General features: G+C 44.4%; 1 protein-coding gene across 3 annotated transcripts in view; it reads left to right on the top strand.

The window, feature by feature from the left end:
- TBXAS1 (thromboxane A synthase 1) overlaps nucleotides 1–19,826 on the top strand; it is a 207,316-nt gene that overhangs the window by 30,517 nt on the left and 156,973 nt on the right. For all 3 annotated transcript variants that reach the window (XM_083574202.1, XM_083574203.1, XM_083574204.1), the window contains exon 3: nucleotides 10,396–10,489. In XM_083574202.1, the coding sequence (XP_083430328.1) occupies nucleotides 10,396–10,489 (94 nt within the window). The remainder of the gene's footprint in view (nucleotides 1–10,395; nucleotides 10,490–19,826) is intronic.

Below are 19,826 nucleotides of genomic sequence, written 5' to 3'. Positions count from 1 at the left end.
GTGAAAAGTTCCAGAAGGATAGCGAGTTTGCCTGGTACATCAAACAAAGAATTGTGTAGCACCCTTAAAGTCTAATAATCACCCTGCTTTTTTGGCATAAGCTTTCATCGGCTGGAGTCTAGCACCTTGGCCAGCATCCTGTTTTCACAGTGGCCAACAAGATGCCCATGTGAAGGTCACAAACAGAACCTGAGTACAGCAGCACTCTCCCTGAGCACAACATCACAAACACTTATGCCGTAATAATTTTTTTAAGGTACTACAAGATTATTTGTTTAAACTGTCACAAGTACATGGAATTAAAGATAAATCAATGGGCTTCATAGCAAGTATGTAGGGAACCCCTAGGTTTGATCCAGCAGGGAGCTCTTCCTATCTTCTTCCCAACTGCTCTTTTGAACAGGCTTTAAAATGTGTTTTGAACTACAAATGTTTGGCCTCCCCTCCTCTTTTCTCTCCATCCCTGTTTTGTCACTTGTAGTAGCTTGTAAAAAATCTGTTTGTGCAACAGGTCTTGCCTCTACAGTCAAAGTTTAGCTCTGCAAACTTTGTGCTGAAAACATCCAGAAATGTTTTGAGATAACACTACCTGCTTTCGTTCTCTGTGTGTTGTGTGTTGTATTTTGAATTGTTCGTTTTAATGCTGCGATTTTACTTTTTTATCTTTGGCAAATATGTTTATTTTTTATTTCCAGCTAAAACTCATTAGTTATGTTAGCGTTCATGGTTTTAAAAATAGCCTCCTTGGACTTTTCCTGGTGGTCACTTTTCAAGACGGATTGGCTGTGCCTGGAGTGCTGGATCTGTGCCATATTTATTACACATGTACTGTTATACACAGCGGCACCTGTGAGTTACATAAAAGGCCTCATTCATATGGAAGTCTTGTGTTTGTGCTCCTCGTGGAGGCCAAGAACAAGTTCAAACTGTGTAAAGGAGAAAAATATTGAACCAGCAGTAAGGAAGAGAGTGATTTCTGAACACCAGCAAGTTTCTGTCTCCCTCAAGTACAAAGTTGTTGCTTTCCTTCTGGTACTTGGTGCATGAAAAGTTTAGCTGTGTGTTCATTCTTCCTTTTGATTCCTTACTTAGAACCATCAGCACCATACTTTAAAGCACTATTATACCACTTTGAATAGTCATGGCTTCCCCCAAAGAATCCTGGGCACTTAAGGGTGCCGAATTCTTAGGAGACCCCTATTTCCCTCACAGAGCTAAATTTCCCAAAGTTCCCTGGAAGAAATAACCGATTGATAGCACTCTAGAGGATAACTTCATTTCGTTGATTGCTTGCATCTTGTTTTTCCTTCCCGAAGAAAGCCCAAAGATTGTAACTGAAAGCCGAAAGCAATTAATTGAGCACAAAATATCCAAATACTATAGCAAAAGTGTAGCATATATCAGAATTATAGTGACTGGAGCTGCCTCCCTTTGGAAAGAGCTCATAGCACTAGGGAGTACATTTGAACATTCCCCTAAAGTCTATACCCTCCTGCATTACCCTTGCAGCATTTTGCTGAAAAGAGAGGGGAAATGTATCATCAAAAAGGGCGAAAAGAGGACAGTCATCTGCAGATTTATGTTTTGATGCAAACTGAGAAATACAGTACAGCTCACCATAGCATTGAAAGACAGTAACCAATGACTTGTGTGCCTGTTTTGTGGTTTCACGGCCCGTTCTTTATCTTTAAACCAGGCTTGGATTGGACAGCCCTTCAGACAGAGGACGCTTTCAAAAGATGACTGTCCATAAAATAGGATACACAGCCACTCTATATTTCGTTGTTATAGTTGTTTTTACAATGAATTTATCAATTGCCTTCTAAGCTACAATCTCATTGTGATTTGCACATGAGCTAATTAAAAACAATTCAAAACCACAAAAAGTACATTTAAAGCGAGACTAAAACTAGTCTTGCTTAAATGAGGACACGCCTGGTAAAGACTCATTTTGCCCTTTGTTAATGCAGACCTTGAATCCTGACCCCTGTTTATAGACCCCCAAAATGTTATGAGCTCTGGGGAGTTTTTAAGGAAGCCTGAAAGTTGGCTCTCTGTATACCTACTTTCCAGAAAAAGGAGCATTTGATTAATTACATAACAGCAAAGGACCCTAACTGACCACAGCATCCACCTCTATTAATCTGACCATAGAACTGAACACTGAGGAATTTCTGTTTATTATTCAAGATTGCAAGGATTGTTATAAAAAGAAAACTGAACAAAGGGTGCTGGGACAGCTTTGAAGTAATTTAAATGTACGTGGCATTTAAACTTGAAGAATGGACATTGTTCTAGGGGCACAAGAATGTAAAAGGGGAGTGAAGAAAGAAGTAACACTGGTTACCTGCTGAGATTCCCCTCCATGCACCTGTAATTCTCACCTGAAAAACCTGGAGCTTCTCAAATGTCGGGAGGGGCTACTTTTAATCCGAGCATGAAAGCATCAAGTCAGCACTACATAACCAGGTGCTTGTTTAAGCTGTCCTGTGGATCTGAAAGATTTAAGAGGTAGTAGCTGTACTGCTGACTTGTTAGCCTGAAGGGTTTTGTTCTTAACCCTGGATAAATATAGACCGTTCAAATCTTCTCTGAAGATTAGCTGCAACTGCTTCATCTACAGGGTGAAGCTTCTGCACTGTTTTATGTTAAGCAGCCTGTTGCGTTATATGTTGTGACTGTTCTTCAGATTCACAGAGCTTGAGCATAGCCTGCAAAGTTACTACTCCACAACCCACACGCATAGGTTGGCGCTAAAGAATATGGATTTCAGGTCATCTATGGTGCCATTACCTCCTTCCCTAGTTTTATAAATTAACCAGTGGTCTTTTGCTGGGTGGCACTCATGCCGCCCTGAGCACTGGTTACTTATTCATATTTTGGTTGGTCAGAGCAGATTTATTTATATGGTCATAAACCCACTGTAAGATGTAACTGGAGTAACAGACCTCAGACAGCAGGGAATGTTTACATATCACATGAAATGTAATACAGCATGATTGTGTCTTACGCACATTTAACTAGCACAATTTCAGCCATAAACAATTGAAGACAGGCTGATTCAAATGCATGAGATAAATCTAGGCATGGTGGAGAGCTTAAAAGCTCTTTTTGCAGCAGGTCCACTTGGGATATAAAGTATGTAAATATAACTAAATTAAATAATATCCTGGCTGCAGCTAGGGGGTACCACTTTGGATATTCCTGGTGGGCTAGTTTTGTGCCTGCAGGGAGTCTTATATAGGGTCATCTGTAACTGATGCATACCTGGGCCGGACACCCCCTCTTCGTCCCCTAAGGGAGGGACAAGTTATAAATATAATCAACAGTGGCTGTTAAGAGTAGGAAATCTTGACATTGCAACTGCCCATTATCCTTTGCCAGTTCAGTGGCCTGCCAGAATATATTTTATCTCCCAACACTGGTAATCTAACAGAGCTATAGCCAATTACCCTTTTGTCCTGGTTTATCATCGCCAGCTGCAGCCCGCTAAGAAAACAATGGGAACAACAGCAACTTCAGATGACGAATGTGTGTGTTTCATAAGTGCTACTGAGTCATCTCTCCTGTTTGTTGTTCTCTTTCATAAACCAGGTGTGCATAAGTGAGAGATGGCTCAGCCTTGCACTTGCCAATATGCCAGCAGCCACAACTGAAAATGAAAAACCTCTTTTTATTGGCTCTTTAGGAGGAAAGCGCTTCAGTGAACACTATCTTGGATGTTTCCCTCCTCAGTGAAAATTCCTGTTTTCCATTATGAGGAAAGGTTTCGGATAGTGGGGAAAGGGTAACATTCTGATGTGTGTCTTCATTTTTCCTGCTTGGAATCATTAAAAATAAAAATAAACGTCTCTCTCCCCATACATGAGGCGATAGTGAAGTCATTCACTCTGATAGGGCTTCAGATGCTGTTTCAAATCCTTTACTTTAAATAGGCCCTGTGATGAATTTGTATGAATAGCAAAGAACAGAATTGGTTTACAACTGGTCAAAGCAACTTCTCAAATCATGTTTCAATAAACACCATTTTATTTACAGCCTCCAGTGTATAACCCCCACCCAAATAATTATAACCACAAAACCATTAACAATTTCCTGTTTAGCTATTTATGAAGTGCATCCTGTCCTATATTATCCAAAATTGCTCTTCCCTCTGGCATGCGGACCCAGATAATGGTACTATTATGAAACATAGTAAGTCAAAAGTGGAATCTTATACCGTGAAACAGGAGTTTAAAATCTAAGATCTCTAAACTTTCTCAATATAGCAGAAGAAATATTGGACAAGATTTTAATCTAGTGGTTTGACCCTGTGCGCATATACACAGAATTAAGTTCTGTGGTGTTCTGTTCATAGAAAAGTGTGCATAGGATTGTAACTAATCAATAATTTTTTCTTACAGCTATGCCACTGTCAAAAGCTCTTTGGATAATATATTTCTGCCTGTTATCATAACTTTTATCTAGGAGGCGTAGCTAATGTCTCAGAAGATAGAATCGGGATTCAAAATGACCGTAACAGATTGGAGGACTGGGCCCACGCTAACAAAATGAATTTCAATAGGGACAAAAGCTGCACAAATATAAGACAGGGGACAACTGGCTTGCCGGTAGCATATGTGAAAAGGATCTAGGGGTCTTAGTAAACCATAAACTTAACACGAGTCAAAAGTGTGATGCAGCAGCAGCAGCAGCAAAAAAAGCTAATGCTATTCTAGGCTGCATCAACAGAAGTATAGTGTCCAGATCAAGGGAAGTCATGGTGCCTCTATATTCTCTCTTGGCCAGACCACACCTGGAGTACAATTCTGGGCACCACAATTCAAGACGAGAATGGTTACTGTTTTTGTTATGTAGTGAAGTTCTCACCCTGGGCCAGCAGGGGGATACTGTAGATAGTTTTCACTGGAGGATGCCTTATCACTACTGGCCTCTTCATGATGCACTGGAACTGGCTTCCTAGCAAGACGCGGGCTGCTGGACTTGCGGATCTCCTGGGCGGAGCGTTCAGCAGCTTCTGAGGCCACAGCCTCCTCAATGGCTTTCTGTAGCGTGAGGTCTGGCTTGGCGAGGAGACGCCGTTGCAGATGGATGTCCCGGACCCCGCAGATGATTCGATCCATCAGGGCATCGTCTAAGTCTCGGAACTCACAGTGCATTGCAGCCTGTCGCAGGGCGGTGGTGTAGTTGTTGATTGACTCCCCCTCTGCCTGGTTCCGGTGGTAGAACGCATGGCGGGCAGCAATCTTGGACGGCTTTGGTGCGTACTGGTTGCGGAGCTTCTCTTGGATCGTGTCCCACGGTGTTGCCTGGACTGCTTCAGGTGCAACCAATGCTCGGGCCGTCTCAAACACCTCAGGCCCACAGAGGCTGAGGAATAGGCCCCGCTTACGCTTCTGTGATACTTGCGTCAGCTCGTTGGCTTGGAGGTAGCAGTCGAACCGAGCGAGTTAGGAGCCCCATGATTCAGAGGCTGGCGCAAACGGCGGTAGAGGCACAAGTGAAGCCATGATTCCGATGCCGGCGTGAAGGGCGATGGATGGAACACCGTGCTCTAGCCAGAACAGTCAGCTCTGAATTGGTTCTGTTCAGTGATTTCGCTCAGTGATTCAGCTCTGCTCAGAGGTGGCTGCATCTGGCTGTGCTCTGATGTCCATCGATCCCATCCTTGTCGCCAGTGTTAAGTTGTGGGCGAACATAGCAGACGACACAGCGATTTCTCCAGAGCAGCTCTTTACTTGTAAGCTGGACAGAACTGAACAGCAAACAGCTCAGCCGGCCTGCTTTTATAGGCAGCCGGCTGTCAACATTGTAGCAACAACAACCCAGGGTTTCCCGCCTAAAATAACTGACGTGGACCTGAGTGAAAACTATCTACAGTATCCCCCTGCCGGCCCAGGGTGAAACTTCACTACATAACAGTTTTGTTTAAAGGTGTTTTAGAAATAAGTGCTTTCCCCCTTGACCCTGCCCCTCCCCCAACATTGTGCCCCTGTCGGCATTGAAAGGGTCAGCAATATCTAATGTGACAGATGTTGGGGACAGGACTGCACCATGCTGTGGAGTCAGGAGGCACAGCTTCGCTCCATCCTCCTTGCATTACCACCACACCTGGAGGAGGCGTGTCGTGCCTTTTTGTTTGTGCACATGCACGCCTGTACACTAGAGTCAAGAAGCAGCTGCCCATTGCTTAGATGTTGAACTTGTAGAGACTCGGGGGCAGTCATGGCAAGAATGGCAGTGCCAGTGTGCACTGCACACACTACCAACGGTTTTTAAAAAACCCCAAATATAGGGACAGTTGAAGCATGTGGAGGGGTCGGATTGGATGGTTTTTAAATTCCAGCAGATTCTCTGATCTTCAGGCCCTGGTGTCCTTCCTGGAAATGCACCACATCTTTCAAAAGCAGCGTGGAAAACAGATTAATGGCGGGAGTGATGGAGGACTAGGCTATCAGCATTCTTTCACTGTCAGGTTGATGTAAAGCATACTGAGCTCTGTGCTCCAAAAATGAGGAAACTGAAAGCAATAGACATTCTCCATCATGTTTTAGATAAGGGGTTCACATGCCTTGTTCTATCAGTTGTTTAGTATGAGAGGGAACAGGGCTGGAGCCGTTTCATTCAAAGTAATGCTTTTCCAAGGAGAGGAGAGTCTTGCTTGGGGGTACTATGGGTCATAGCGATGTTGATATTTGAGAGGATACGGAGTAAGGCTAATCCGGGAACTATTGGGGAAATGGAGGTCCGCTACCGCGATGTTGCAAACATAGAGAACAATGGTTTTTCAAAAAGCTTTAAGATATTTTAAATGAGTAGTTCCTGTGCAAGAGGGGAATAGCGTGAACAGATGTGTAGGGAAGTTTATGCTGGTGTTATATGTATCAATACAGTCTGGTTCATCAGAGTGAAGGAGGCATTGCTCTATCAACCATAGCCTGTACACAGCCAGTCCTTGCCAGCTTGCCTTTCTGCTTGCCTTCAGTTCAATGGGAGGCAATGCCTGTCAGCTCCCTCTTCCTCAATTTCAGTGTTGCCCTTGTAGAACTCAGTGGGCAGGAGGGTGGGGAAGAAACTAGAATTAGGCTTGAATTTTTGCAAAGGCCTTTGGCTGTGAGCAATGAGAGGAACCTTCAGTGCAGGAAAGGAGGCTGATAAAGTTTTTAAAGGAGTTAAAGAAGCATAGTATACATGTGTATATATAAAAGCAGGGTTGCATGCACGCATGCCGACTTGCAAGTGCATGAGTGAGTCTGCATGTGTCCCTGAGCGTATGTGTGCGAGCAAGAGAAGAACGTACAAATAATATCTTAATATGGCTCCTTGAGCAGTTTAATATTTGCTGTTGGGACTGCGCTGAGATCACAACCTGTTCCTTATCCAGGTGTGTTGAAGTGGGATATGCCTTTGCCAAGTGATGCCACTGCCGTGTGTAAGGGATGGAAGAGTGCAGCTCGCTCTAATCATTATGATGTAAATAATACTAATACTACTATGGGACAGGTGCTTCCTTCCATTTATATGTGCATCTTTATATATTCAGTTCAGAATGTATTCATCCGATTGACATCTAGGAAAATGGCTGAAGATCTGTCTATCTGCATTTGCAAAGGGGATCGCAATGTGCGCATATGAACTTGCATAATAATTAGGATGTCTAATTAAGCTGAAACATCATGTCCTTTTAATTATGCAATTAAGATGTCAAATTACATAATTAAGGCATGTAATTACATGATGAAAAAATGTTATGAAATTTTATACTGCTTGGTGAAATTGCATTTTAAGCTTAAAAAAAAGAAAAAAATCATCGCACCACCTCTCTCAATACATAACAACTTTCATCTGTTCCTTACTAAAGCAAAGGCATGCGTAGCAAAACAAATTACACACCCAAAAATTGTAAGGGTGGAAAATGAACATTTAAACGTTTTAGCTATTAAACTGGGATTCTGGGAGGTAGAGGCTATCTGGCTGGTTTTACCATAGATTCCTAGTCAGTCACTTAAACTTTATATTTGCATAGCCTACAATGGCTGTGCAAGAGCTGTACTGTGGCCTTAACTCATTGGTGTTACTTCATCTCTGTTTCCCTACTTCTTCCTCATTATGTCCGGTTCAAACAAATAGCACATGTGACAAAAAGCAAAGGCAACATCACCCTGCACGCGCTTCATCTCACTGGGTGTCAACCACAGGGCAAGACAATGTATGGCAGAATGGCATCGTGTCGCCAGTGGAGGCACAGTGACCTAAATGTTATGCGGAAGAAGGGGCTGAGAGACACATTACAGCAGCGTCTGTGTATCTCTCATAACATCTGCTTAAGCTCTTTCTGTACTGGTTATGATTTGGCCATATTCACACCGTACCTTTAAAGTACTATGATGCCCACTTTGAACATTCTTGGCTTCCCCCAAAGAATCGTGGGAGCTGAAGTTTATTAAGGGTGATGAAAGTTGTTAGGAGAGCCCTATTTCTATCAGCTACAGTTCTCAGGGTGGTTTAACAGTCGATACTTCTTCCCAGGTAACTCCAGAAATTGTATCTCTACAGAGGGAATAGGGGTCTCCTAACAGCACCCTTAAGAAACTGCAGCTCCCAGAATTATTTGGGGGAAGCCACCATTATTGTTTAAAGTGGTATCATGGTGCTTTAAATGTATAACATGAATGTGGCCCTTGTTTCTAATATGGCAGATTTCTTCTGTACAGCAAGCACCAGCATCCATTGTGTTTCGGCATCTGTTAAATACTTACGCGTTTAACCAAGCATTTGCTGATCTTAATAACGAGCTTTTAGTGAAATGATAACTTCTTCTACTGTGGCTTTGCTTGCATTTGTTGTTTTTGATATATTGTTGTTTTATTATGTTCTGTAAACTGCTCTGGAATACGATAATGAAAGGGCAGTTTCAAAATAAATAAGAAATCGTACTGATTTGCCTGGCACAAGACTGTATAATACTTGAGAACAGAAGCCTCCGACTTTTCTAGTGCACACAACGTTTTTAACATTCCCAAAGTTCCTTTAAATATTTGAAGAATAAGATCTGTTTCAGTAAAAATAAGCAGAAGTTTAGAAGTCTTAACTTCAGATGTGGTTTCTGCATTGTGCAAGTAAGGTGTAGTTAGATGTTAACAGTCTGCAAATTCCTGGGTGGGGGGTTGTCACCAGCTCCTTTTACTTTGCTCACCCACCACACTGCTTATTGCTTCACTGTTTCACTTAATATATACAGCAAGTGTACTGTACCTGTTTTCCTCTGTCAAAGACTGGAAGATGTGCGAAAATCTATTTTTGGACTTTATTATTTAGCACCTAGTACATTTCTGGCGCAATATAAAATGAATAAATAATACCTACATTTTTAACATCTCCTGTCACAAGGGCTCCAGTAGTTGACAATACATTAATTAAAACACACACAAAATAGGTTAGTTTAGAAGAAGGAAGACTTCATGAATGTTGACCTCCTTATCTCTGACCTCCTGAAAAGAAGTATTGGTATCTGTAGTATGTACGTGTGTCAGAAACTGTATATCCTTATTTCTGAAGGTTTTGGCATGAGATCTCGCCTACGAATTGCCAAATCATCATTGCTGTCTGGTGGCTATTGGTTTTCTTGAAGCAAAAAATTATGGTTTCAGTTTAGGTGTCCACTAGGCCTATAAATCTGAAATAATTGTGGCTAATGTAAAGGTAAACTTTCTGCTAATTGGAAACTATAAGGGAGGAAAGGGGGTATTCTTGTTGTAAAATAGGAGAATATTTTCTAACTATTTTGATTTTCTGAACTCATGATGTCTAAGTATAATCTGTAAAATGATGGTTCTGGATTCCGTGCCTATAGGGGACAGGACAGAAGCCCATCATTGCCTCCTGATATCTCCCAGCTAGCAATAGGCTGACCCTTTGCAGAGCAGTTCTCTTAATAATTACCAGATCCTGCAGTTAAGTTGCAGACAGCTCATGAACACAATCAAAGGCAATGGAATGATATAATAGAATCAATAATCCTATCCTCCCCTCCCAATTGATCGCTATGTGTAAATCATTAATCAAAGCCACAAACAGGGTCTGAGTGGTCTCTAAGATTGCTGGAGGCGTGGGAATCTGATTTTATCAGGTGCATCTGCAACCTGAGTGCCTTGCCTGTATTTGGTCACCAGCCGCCTTTTCTTGATATTCCATGACTGGGAATCAGAATCCAGTAATGTCCCTGCGGGTTGCCTGTCCAGTCTCATATTGCAAACATCCAGGGGAAGGAGATTTTACGCTCCGGCTATGCTCCTTAGGTTCTAGGGCTCTCTTCCTTTTAGTCATGAGACTTTTCATCCATTAAATCTTAAAGTAAGGCTTGGTGCAAACCTCATTACTTTCCTTGTTTTGCAGGTATTCCACCTCCGGCTTCTCCAAGCTGGAGAAAGTGGGCATCCGCCACCCTCCACCTTTGCCTTTCATCGGAAACCTTTTGTACTTTCGAGAGGTAAGACACACTCTCTGGATCCGGTGCCTCTTTCTGGATTTCTGTTTCTACCGGCTTCCTGCCATTTTTCTTTTTGCATTTCACAGTTAAATGCAACGTAAATCCATGAGCGGGAGGGGTTCCATGTTTTTAAGTTCACAGTGACCTTGTTTGTTGAAGCAAAATCTGGTGAAAACCATAAAAATCCCAGAAATTAGTTTGTTTTGGAGATTCTAACTAATCTCGACTACAGTTGCACAAAGATGGAAGAGTCTTCAAGCTGTATGTTCCCAGTGTTCCAAACCAAATTGGTTCCCTCTGGACAGGGCTTTCAGTGGTAAGAAGCCCAATTTCTACAATCCCACACAGGTCATCATTACTACTTGTGGATCTTAGCCTCAAGTAATGTGTAAAAGGTAAAGGTAAAGGACCTCTGACATTTAAGCCCAGTCGCAGACGACTCTGGGGTTGCGGCGCTCATCTCGCTTTACAGGCCGAGGGAGCCAGCGTTTGTCCGCAGACAGTTTTTCCAGGTTGTGGCCAGCATGGCTAAGCCGCTTCTGGTGCAATGGAACACCAAAACCAGAGCAGCGCACCAAAACGTCATTTACCTTCACACCAGAGCAATACCTATTTATCTACTTGCACTTTTTTGACGTGCTTTCGAACTGCTGGGTTGGCAGGAGCAGGGACCGAGCAACGGGAGCTCAGCCTGTCGCTGGGATTTGAACTGCCGACTTCTGATCAGCAAGCCCAAGAGGCTCAGTGGTTTAGACCACAGCGCCACCCGCGTCCTAAGTAATGTGTACACATTACTAATTATTCCACCTCCAGTGCACTTCCATCACTGGTGCTTGAAGGTGATGGCATTAGCAGCAATCTGTATGCATCCATTGTATAAGTCTCCTATGTTCCTGTAGCTGAGTGGATGAGATATTGAATTTAAACTGGGGAGGCTTAGGTTCCATTTGTCTTGAAGCTCACGAGGTAAGCAGTTCAACCTGCCTCACAGGGCTGTTGTGTTTTTCGGAGCAGGAAGGGCATGTGTATCAATAATAATAATAATAATAATAATAATAATAAATATTATTATTATTTTTCCCAGCCACTCTGGGTGGCTTACAGCAGATCTAAAAACATAATTAAATAATAATAATAATAATAATAATAAATTTTATTTATATCCCGCCCTCCCCAGCCGAAGCCGGGCTCAGGGCGGCTAACAACAATCAAATAATCAAACAGTCAAATAAACCAACATTCTAAAAATATTTCATTATAAAAATTAATTAAAATCAAGTTGATGGCAACCATTAAGCAAAACTATGTGCAGGTTGCCAGAGGAGGGAGTCAGGCTGCGCCCTGACCAAAGGCCTGGTGGAACAACTCTGTCTTGCAGGCCCTGCGGAAAGATGTCAGGTCCCGCAGGGCCCTAGTCTCTTGTGACAGAGCGTTCCACCAGATTGGAGCCGCAGCCGAGAAGGCCCTGGCTCTAGTTGAGGCCAGCCTAACCTCTCTGAGGCCTGGGACCTTCAGGATGTTTTTATTTGCAGACCGTAGGTTTCTTCGTGGGGCATACCAGGAGAGGCGGTCCCGTAGGTACGAGGGTCCTAGGCCGTATAGGGCTTTAAAGGTTAAAACCAGCACCTTAAACCTGATCCTGTACTCCACCGGGAGCCAGTTCAGCTGATATAGCACCGGATGAATGTGGTCTCGCAGCGAAGACCCCATAAGGAGTCTCGCCGCGGCATTCTGCACCCGCTGGAGTTTCTGGGTCAGTCTCAAGGGCAGCCCCACGTAGAGCGAGTTACAATAATCCAGTCTGGAGGTGACCGTCGCATGGATCACAGTGGCTAGGTCAGGGCGAGAGAGATAAGGGGCCAACTGCTTAGCTTGGCGGAGATGAAAAAATGCCGCCTTTGTTATAGCTGTAATCTGCGCCTCCATAGAGAGGGAGGTATCGAAGATTACACCCAAACTCTTAACGGACGGTGCTGGCACTAACTGCACCCCCGCAAGAGATGGGAGTTGCCCCCTCAATCCCATATCGTCCCGTCCCAGCCAGAGGACCTCTGTCTTCGAAGGATTTAACTTCAACCGGCTCCCACGTAACCATCCAGCCACAGCCTCCAGGCATCTGGTCAGTGTGTCTGGGGCCGAGTCAGGATGGCCATCCATCAACAGATAGAGTTGGGTGTCATCGGCATACTGATGGCAACCCAGCCCAAAACTCCGAACAAGCTGGGCGAGGGGGCGCATAAAGATGTTAAAAAGCATCGGGGAGAGAATCGCACCCTGAGGCACTCCACACACCAAGGAGTGGCGCGATGACAATTCCCCCCCAAGCGCCACCCTCTGTCCCCGACCAGAGAGAAACGAGCGCAGCCATTGGAGGACTGTGCCCTGGATCCCCACGTCGGCAAGGCGGTGGTCTAGGAGTTCGTGATCGACCATGTCGAAGGCTGCTGACAGGTCTAGAAGAATCAGCAGCCCTGACCCGCCTCGATCCAGCTGCCTGCGGAGATCATCTGTTAGGGCGACCAGAGCCGTCTCGGTCCCATGACCAGCGCGGAAGCCGGACTGGAATGGATCGAGAAAAACATCAAACACAGAAAACCTCCCAATACAGTGCTGCCTTCAGATGTCTTCTAAAAGTTGTGTAATTCTTTCTCTCCTCGACATCTGAAGGGAGGGCTTTCCATAGGGAGGGTGCCACTACCAAGAAGGCCCTCCTGAGCTCCTTAGAGGAGGAAGGGGAAATACAAACCTTAATGAGAATTGTTTGGATTTGCCCTTTGTTCCTTTTCACTTAAGGAGGAAAACCTTAAAACTGTGAAGTGCCTGGCTTTTGTGGCTGCACCTGCATCTTACCCTATGTTTTCCTTCATTCTCCACTGCAAACTTTCCCCCTCCCCCTCGCCTTTTTATTTCATTTTATTAGCTAGGCTGCTGACAGGCTGCGTGCTGCTTCCCTGCCTTGAATTTTAATGGAGACATCACTCTTTCTTCAGCCTCTCTCGGAGTGGACAGGATATTCTTTGTTTGCGCTGTTTATTCTCGTCTGGCCTACTTGTAGCTCCTGGGCTGCTGCCTCCGAGTGGCCCACTTCTGCTGAATGGAAAATGGGGGCTGCGTTGGAGGGAGGGGTGGAAGACCGGGGAGCTTTGTCTCAATTTAGATTTTGGTCTGGCCGGGTTGAGCTGTTTTATAGCCGTCGGGAGGGTGGAGGCGGCAAAGTGGCAGTGGGTGGGTGAGACACAGAAAAGGCGACTCATTCCTCACCCTGCATCTGCCAACCCCCCCACCCTTTGATAAGCAAGTAAAGGAAAACAAACTGCTAAGTGCATGGAGTGGCTTGAAATCAACCCTGGTGTAATTTTGGAACTAGAACTCTGATTCTCCCAAGTTTGAGAGAGACAGGAGCTGTAGAAACTGGAAACCATAAACTGAATAGGTCTGTGAAGAGACAAATGATGAGTTGAAGGTATATTGTCTGCGGCCCTCGTTTTAATTACGGCTTGCAGAGATAGTAAAAGGCTTGCGTTGTGGTGTTGTGTTGCTTTTGGAGAGACAAACAGAATGGAAATTGAGGGGAGAACACTTAACATGGCCCTTGTCTGGTATTTACACAGGCTGAAAAAAAGGAAGCCGTGGCTCAGTTAAAAACAACAAATCCTCTCCCATTGGTTCCCTCATTTGGACAAGGGCCTGTACAAAAGGCTCATACTGAAACCTTTGCAAAATTGTCTGAACCGTCAGCTGCACTAGGCAAGCCATTCTCGCTTCATTGTCATATATATTCATAATATAAAAAATACTGTTTCTAATTGATACATAGGGTAGGAGAATGTATCTCCGTTCTAACAATATTCTTGGCTGGCTTGGTTGGAAAACAAGTGTGGAAACTGTGTTTCAAGAGTTAATCTGCTATCTCTACGTTTTAGCAATATGTAGAGAAATCTGAATGCCCCACCATTGGTTTCACAGTGGAGATCCATTTGTGAAAACAAATTCAACAAGGGGTGCAACCCTGCAAAAGACCATTTCTAATTGTCTTGAAAATGAGGGTGCTTCACACTTTCAAACCCCAAATTCTTTGCAGGCGGGGGTGGAATTATGAGAATGGGAAAACAGGCAACAGTATATCAGGCAGTATAATTTCATAAAGTAAAGTGCAAATACCCATACTTAATTACGTTTATTCCCAACTGACTTGTGAGGCAAATCCATTTTCTTATAGAGACACAGATTTCAAAAAAGCGCTCTCTCTCTCTCTCTCTCTCTCTCTCTCTGTGTGTGTATATATATAGTGTGTATATATATATATAGTTAGTTATATATTGTTATATATAACTAACATTTGTTGACAAGGTCCTTTGGGCAATTCACAGAGTATATATGCAATTAAAGCATTAGCATATTGATTTAATAATTGAAACATCAACATTATGCATTCTCAAGCTAAGATTATGAAATTGTGTCAGAACCATAGCATCATAGAATTGGAAAGGACCACGAGGATCATCTAGTCCAACCATCTGCAATGCAGGAATCTTTCTGCCCGATGTGGGACTCTAACCCACGACCCTAAGAGTAAGAGTCTCATGCTCTACCAACTGAGCTATCTTGTTTCCAGCCCATACTTTGAGAGTAATCTTTCTCAAAGCCCTCTTCATGCTTTACTCAGTCAAAGAGGGAAGTTGAGGCGGGTTGGGGGGCAGTGGCAGCAGTCCCCTTGGCTTCCCCCCAGCCCTACCATATGCTGGTGGGGCTGCCTGCGATGGGGAAGCCTCCATGCATTTACACATTTACCTCTGTGCAGAGGCTTCACCAGTTCTGAAGCCCCCGTTGTGCAAGGTTCCAGAATCAAAGAAGCCTCTTGGACGTACAAAGCGCACAAAAGTTTCTCCAGCATCTCCGATGGCCTATGTAGCGTTTGCCTCCAAGGTGGGTCATAAGGAAAGGGTTAAATGCGTGTGATGTGATTGGCCAGAGAGAAACTGATAGGAGGAGTTAGAGTGAGAGTTGAGCTGTGTGGAAGTCAGTTGAGAGTTGGGAGTTGGAGAAGAGGGAGAATAGTCTGTGGGTTGGTTGAGTTGTGTGGTGAGGGAGTGAGAGGAATTGTTAGGTGGAGTCAGATAGATAGTTGGAATAATCAGTTTGAAGTTGTTAGGAACGCATAGGACAGTTAAGGAACTACAATTAAGAAACTGCCAAGAAAAATTAACTGAAACCATAAGCTTGTTCATGCCATAAATAAACTTGATTATTAGTTAATGTTAACAACTGTCTGGACTTCGTGCGTACCCGAGGGAAATGGGTTGGTGGCAGCGAAGAAAGCAATCACAGTGGTGGCACAGGGTCAGTAGACCATCAAACGTCCGGGGACCCTGTGTGATCGCCACAGCCGTGTTAATACACTAAGGCATGAACAGTGGGAACAGGGTTGGGGCGGAAAGCTGTGTGCCAGGTGGGTGGTGCCCAAAGCGTGGCTCCTGAGCCGCTCTACTCACTTCCTCTTCTTTAGTGCATATTGCACAGAGAGGGCTCTGTACTGTCAGTTTTCATTCATTTTTTTGTGATGGCCAAACCTCAAACAACAGCAGCGCTTGTCACCAGGAGGTTAATGAAGCGTGCACCGTAAATGCATTTCCAAAGGATGACTAAACACCTGCACCAAATTGCCCTGACTGTACTTGTGAAACTTGCTAGGTAGGTCGGGAACATGTTTTTAAAAAATTGGATACTTTTTCAAAAAAAAGAAAGCACGCTGCTGTGGAGTTAAAATTACTGTCAGCTCTGGTTTGCTGTAGAGAACAGTCTTTATCCGGAAGCCAACAAATTTAGCTGAGACTTAACTTTGTTAGTGATGTCTAAACGCATTAACCATATGCTCCACGGCATATGGGTAAATACGTATCAATTTATTTTCATTAGGATTTTATTGCAAGAAGTGCTGCTAAGCTGGGTGCTCCCAGTTTTACTGAAGTTGCTGCCACTAGCTTTGAGGGACAGGAGACTGAGCACCACTTCCCACTAGAATTAGAAGACTGCTATGTGGAAACGTGCTGGAACTGCCTCTGTGTGCTGCGGCAAGACATTTTGTGCATACTGGCAAACTGTATGTGCACCATTGTCTGTTCTGGCTGGCGGTGGCTTTCTGGGGTCTCTCTCTTTCCCATCATCTGCAACCTTCTCCCTTAGAACATGTGCTCAACTTGCAAAACATAAGCAGAATAGTAAAAGCTACAATAATGCGATACATGCAACTCCCCTTTTACTCAGGGGTTACGTTCCGATGCACTGCATGTTCAAGTGAAATTGCGTCAGGGATGCCAACTTGAATAAAGTGGGCGGTGGCAGCAGCAGGTAAGCCCCGCCATGCGTAATTTTTCACAAGACGTGGTACACGGGCACCATTTGAATGGCAATGCTCATCAACTTGGGAGGGGGCTCAAATATTTTATTCTGTGGGCTGAAGGGACCTGGGCCCCTAGGAGTTGGCTCCTATGAATCGCATATATTGGGAACACTGTTGAAAAAGCCTGCAAACATCCTCTAAACCTCTGGGAACCCTTGAAAACCCCTTTAAAAAACCCAGCAGCACTTACCAGATCTGTCAAACTCCATTGCTCCCTCCAAAGCTCCTTGCTCAATCTCCCAACTCTCCACAGGACTCAATGGTCGGTGCAAGGGCTCCTGGGATTGCACTTGCAAAGGCTTGTGGGATTGCTAGGCACTGTTTTCATGCCATTTTGCTGCATTTGTGCCACTTCCGGGCTTGAGGTGATATGTGTGTGTGTGTGGTTGCGCATGCCTTGAATGTGCACAAAAGGAGAATTGCCTGCAGGCTCAAGTCTGATCTTCCATAGTTATGGTGGAATATCTGCAACCCTCCACATGTTGCTGGACACCAGCTCCAAGCATCTATGACTCTGGCCACACTGGCTTTGGTTGATGGGATATGAAGTCCAGCCAACATATAGGATGCCACCGTTTCCCCATCCTATTTTATATAACGGGTAAGAAATCCCAAGTCTTAGAAGACCTGTAGGCCCACAAATGCAAACACTTTTTGGACGTATAAATACCACACTTGCTTTCTTTGCTGTTATACCAATACCAGTCTATTACCGCATTTTTCCGTGTATAAGACGCCCCCATGTATAAGAAGACCCCTATCTTTTACTCCCAAAATTAAGAAATTAAGTTGTTTAGCTTTTTGGAGCGTGGGGGAGGTCACTTCTGCCAATCGCTCATCCGCCTGCTTCCCACTGCTGATTGTGTGCCACAGCCACTGCCGATTGCACACCTCGCTGCAGCCGCCAATTGTCTGCCCGCTTGCCGCCACCAACAGCCCACCCTCCCACTTGCTGCAGCCACCAATTGCCTGCCTGCCTCGCCACAACCGCCAATCGCCTGCCCTATTGCCAGAGCCACAGCCAATTGCCAGCAGGCCTTGCCGTAGCCACCAATCACCCGCCCAATCGCCGCTGTCAATCTCTTGCTTGCTGCTGCCCTTAATGGCATGTCCCCCCTCTGCATTCACTATCCGTGTAGAAGACAACACCCATTTTTTGCCTAATTTTCTTTTAGCAAAAAGCATTGTTTTATACACGGATAAATATGGTAATTTTCTCAAATATAGCCGGCACACTAGAGCAGGATGTGTGGCAGCAGGCAAGGGGAGAGCTGTGCAGGAAGAATATCTTTGTAGCAAAGGAGACAGGAGGGTACTTCATAATGGAGGAACTACAGGTGGAGTGACCTTTCTGCCAGAGGCCACCCCTTTAATAAAGAGCTCATGGTCAGAGTAAATTAAGTCATAGCTAGATTCTCATATTTGGATTTATTTACATTTTTCATCACTCCTCCTTATGCTCCTTGTTTGCACCTTCCTGACCTTCATAAATATGGAGCCTTCCTTTTATGACACTTCATTTCTGGAAGAAGGTATAAAAACAGGGAGAGACCAGAATGCCCAATTACACTGACCCTATGAATGGCGGTGGGAAAATTGGCTTTGCCACAGAGCCAAAATCTGTGAAGTACATGCGCTGCTGCAGAGTTAGTGCGTGCTAGCCTAATTAAGAATGCAATGCACTTTGGTCCAAATTATTCGATTAGTGCATGTTTTCTATTTCCACTTCATTTCTCTTCATGCCCCATTTGAATGAATATCCCTGTCAACCAAGTCCCTAATGTGTCTTCTTGCTGAAGTCTCTAAATGCAGGTCTAATATGTGTGGAGCCACGTTGCCTGTCAAAGGCTGCCCAGAGCTTGTCATGTAGATGCATGCTTAGGGGGAAGGACCCATAGCTCAGTGGTAGAGCAAACGCTTTGCATGCCGGAGGTCCCAAGTTCAATCCTTGGCGTTTCCAGATGGGACTAGAAAACTCTGAAACCCCGAAGAGCCACTGTCAGTCTGAACTAAACGAACCAATGTTTTCCGACTCAGCATAAAGCATCTTCCTGTGTTCCTTTCAGGCATCACAAAATCAGCTGAGATCATCTTGAGTAGTTCATGTGGCTGAATTTGTGGTATCTTTTTTTTTTTTAATGTGGGGTGGGAAAATGAGGTAGCTGTTCTAAATACTGGCGAGCCTAGCAGGTCTGTAACAGTGTTCAAAATGCCTCATTAACATCTGTGCAGGATCCGTGCCAGGTGAAGAAGAGATGCTAGGAGCAGCTCCATGTTGGCAAGTGTGCAGCTTACATGACAGAGGGAGTGGAAAGAGGGTTATGCGTTCTGCCGGCTCAACAGCGGAGGCTTTAGACTGAGCTGATTGCATGGAGCAGAACAGGTCAAGGGGCACTCGCCATTTTAGAAGACCGTTTGCTGGTCCAGGCTCTGCTGCTGATTCTGGCATTAACCAGCTACTCGTGTGAATGGAGTGTGCTCCCAAAATCCTTTGTGGGCAAGGGGGATCATGGGGCAGTTGTTTAATTAACCTGATGCACCTGGAGGTGAAACATTTTTGATGCTACACAAAGGGCATCTGGGACTTCCACTTTAAAAAATTTTAATATGCCTACTCTGTTTATAGCTCAAATAGAGCCCTCTTGAAGGCCCGGGGTGAAGGGAAATATTACCACAATGTTTAGAACACGCATAATTCACACATGTTAATAATAAAACCTTGGTTTTTAAAATTAAAAAATCATTTATTTGCTTGGTTTTAATTACATTCTCACAACTGGCGTTCTCAAACCATGAATTCCTGAATGTTTTGCTAGGAAAGGTATAAGCTCCTCTCGAACTCATCATCCTCAGGCCAGCTGTTGTGTGTCACCACTGTTCCACAAGAAAATACGGCAAGCCTCCTCTTCTCTGAACCATCTCTGGGCCAAATGCTAA

The sequence above is a fragment of the Podarcis filfolensis genome (genome assembly GCF_964270895.1).
Source record: "Podarcis filfolensis genome assembly, chromosome: 10".
Lineage (NCBI taxonomy): Eukaryota > Metazoa > Chordata > Lepidosauria > Squamata > Lacertidae > Podarcis > Podarcis filfolensis.
This window is presented reverse-complemented; position numbering and strand designations above follow the sequence as displayed.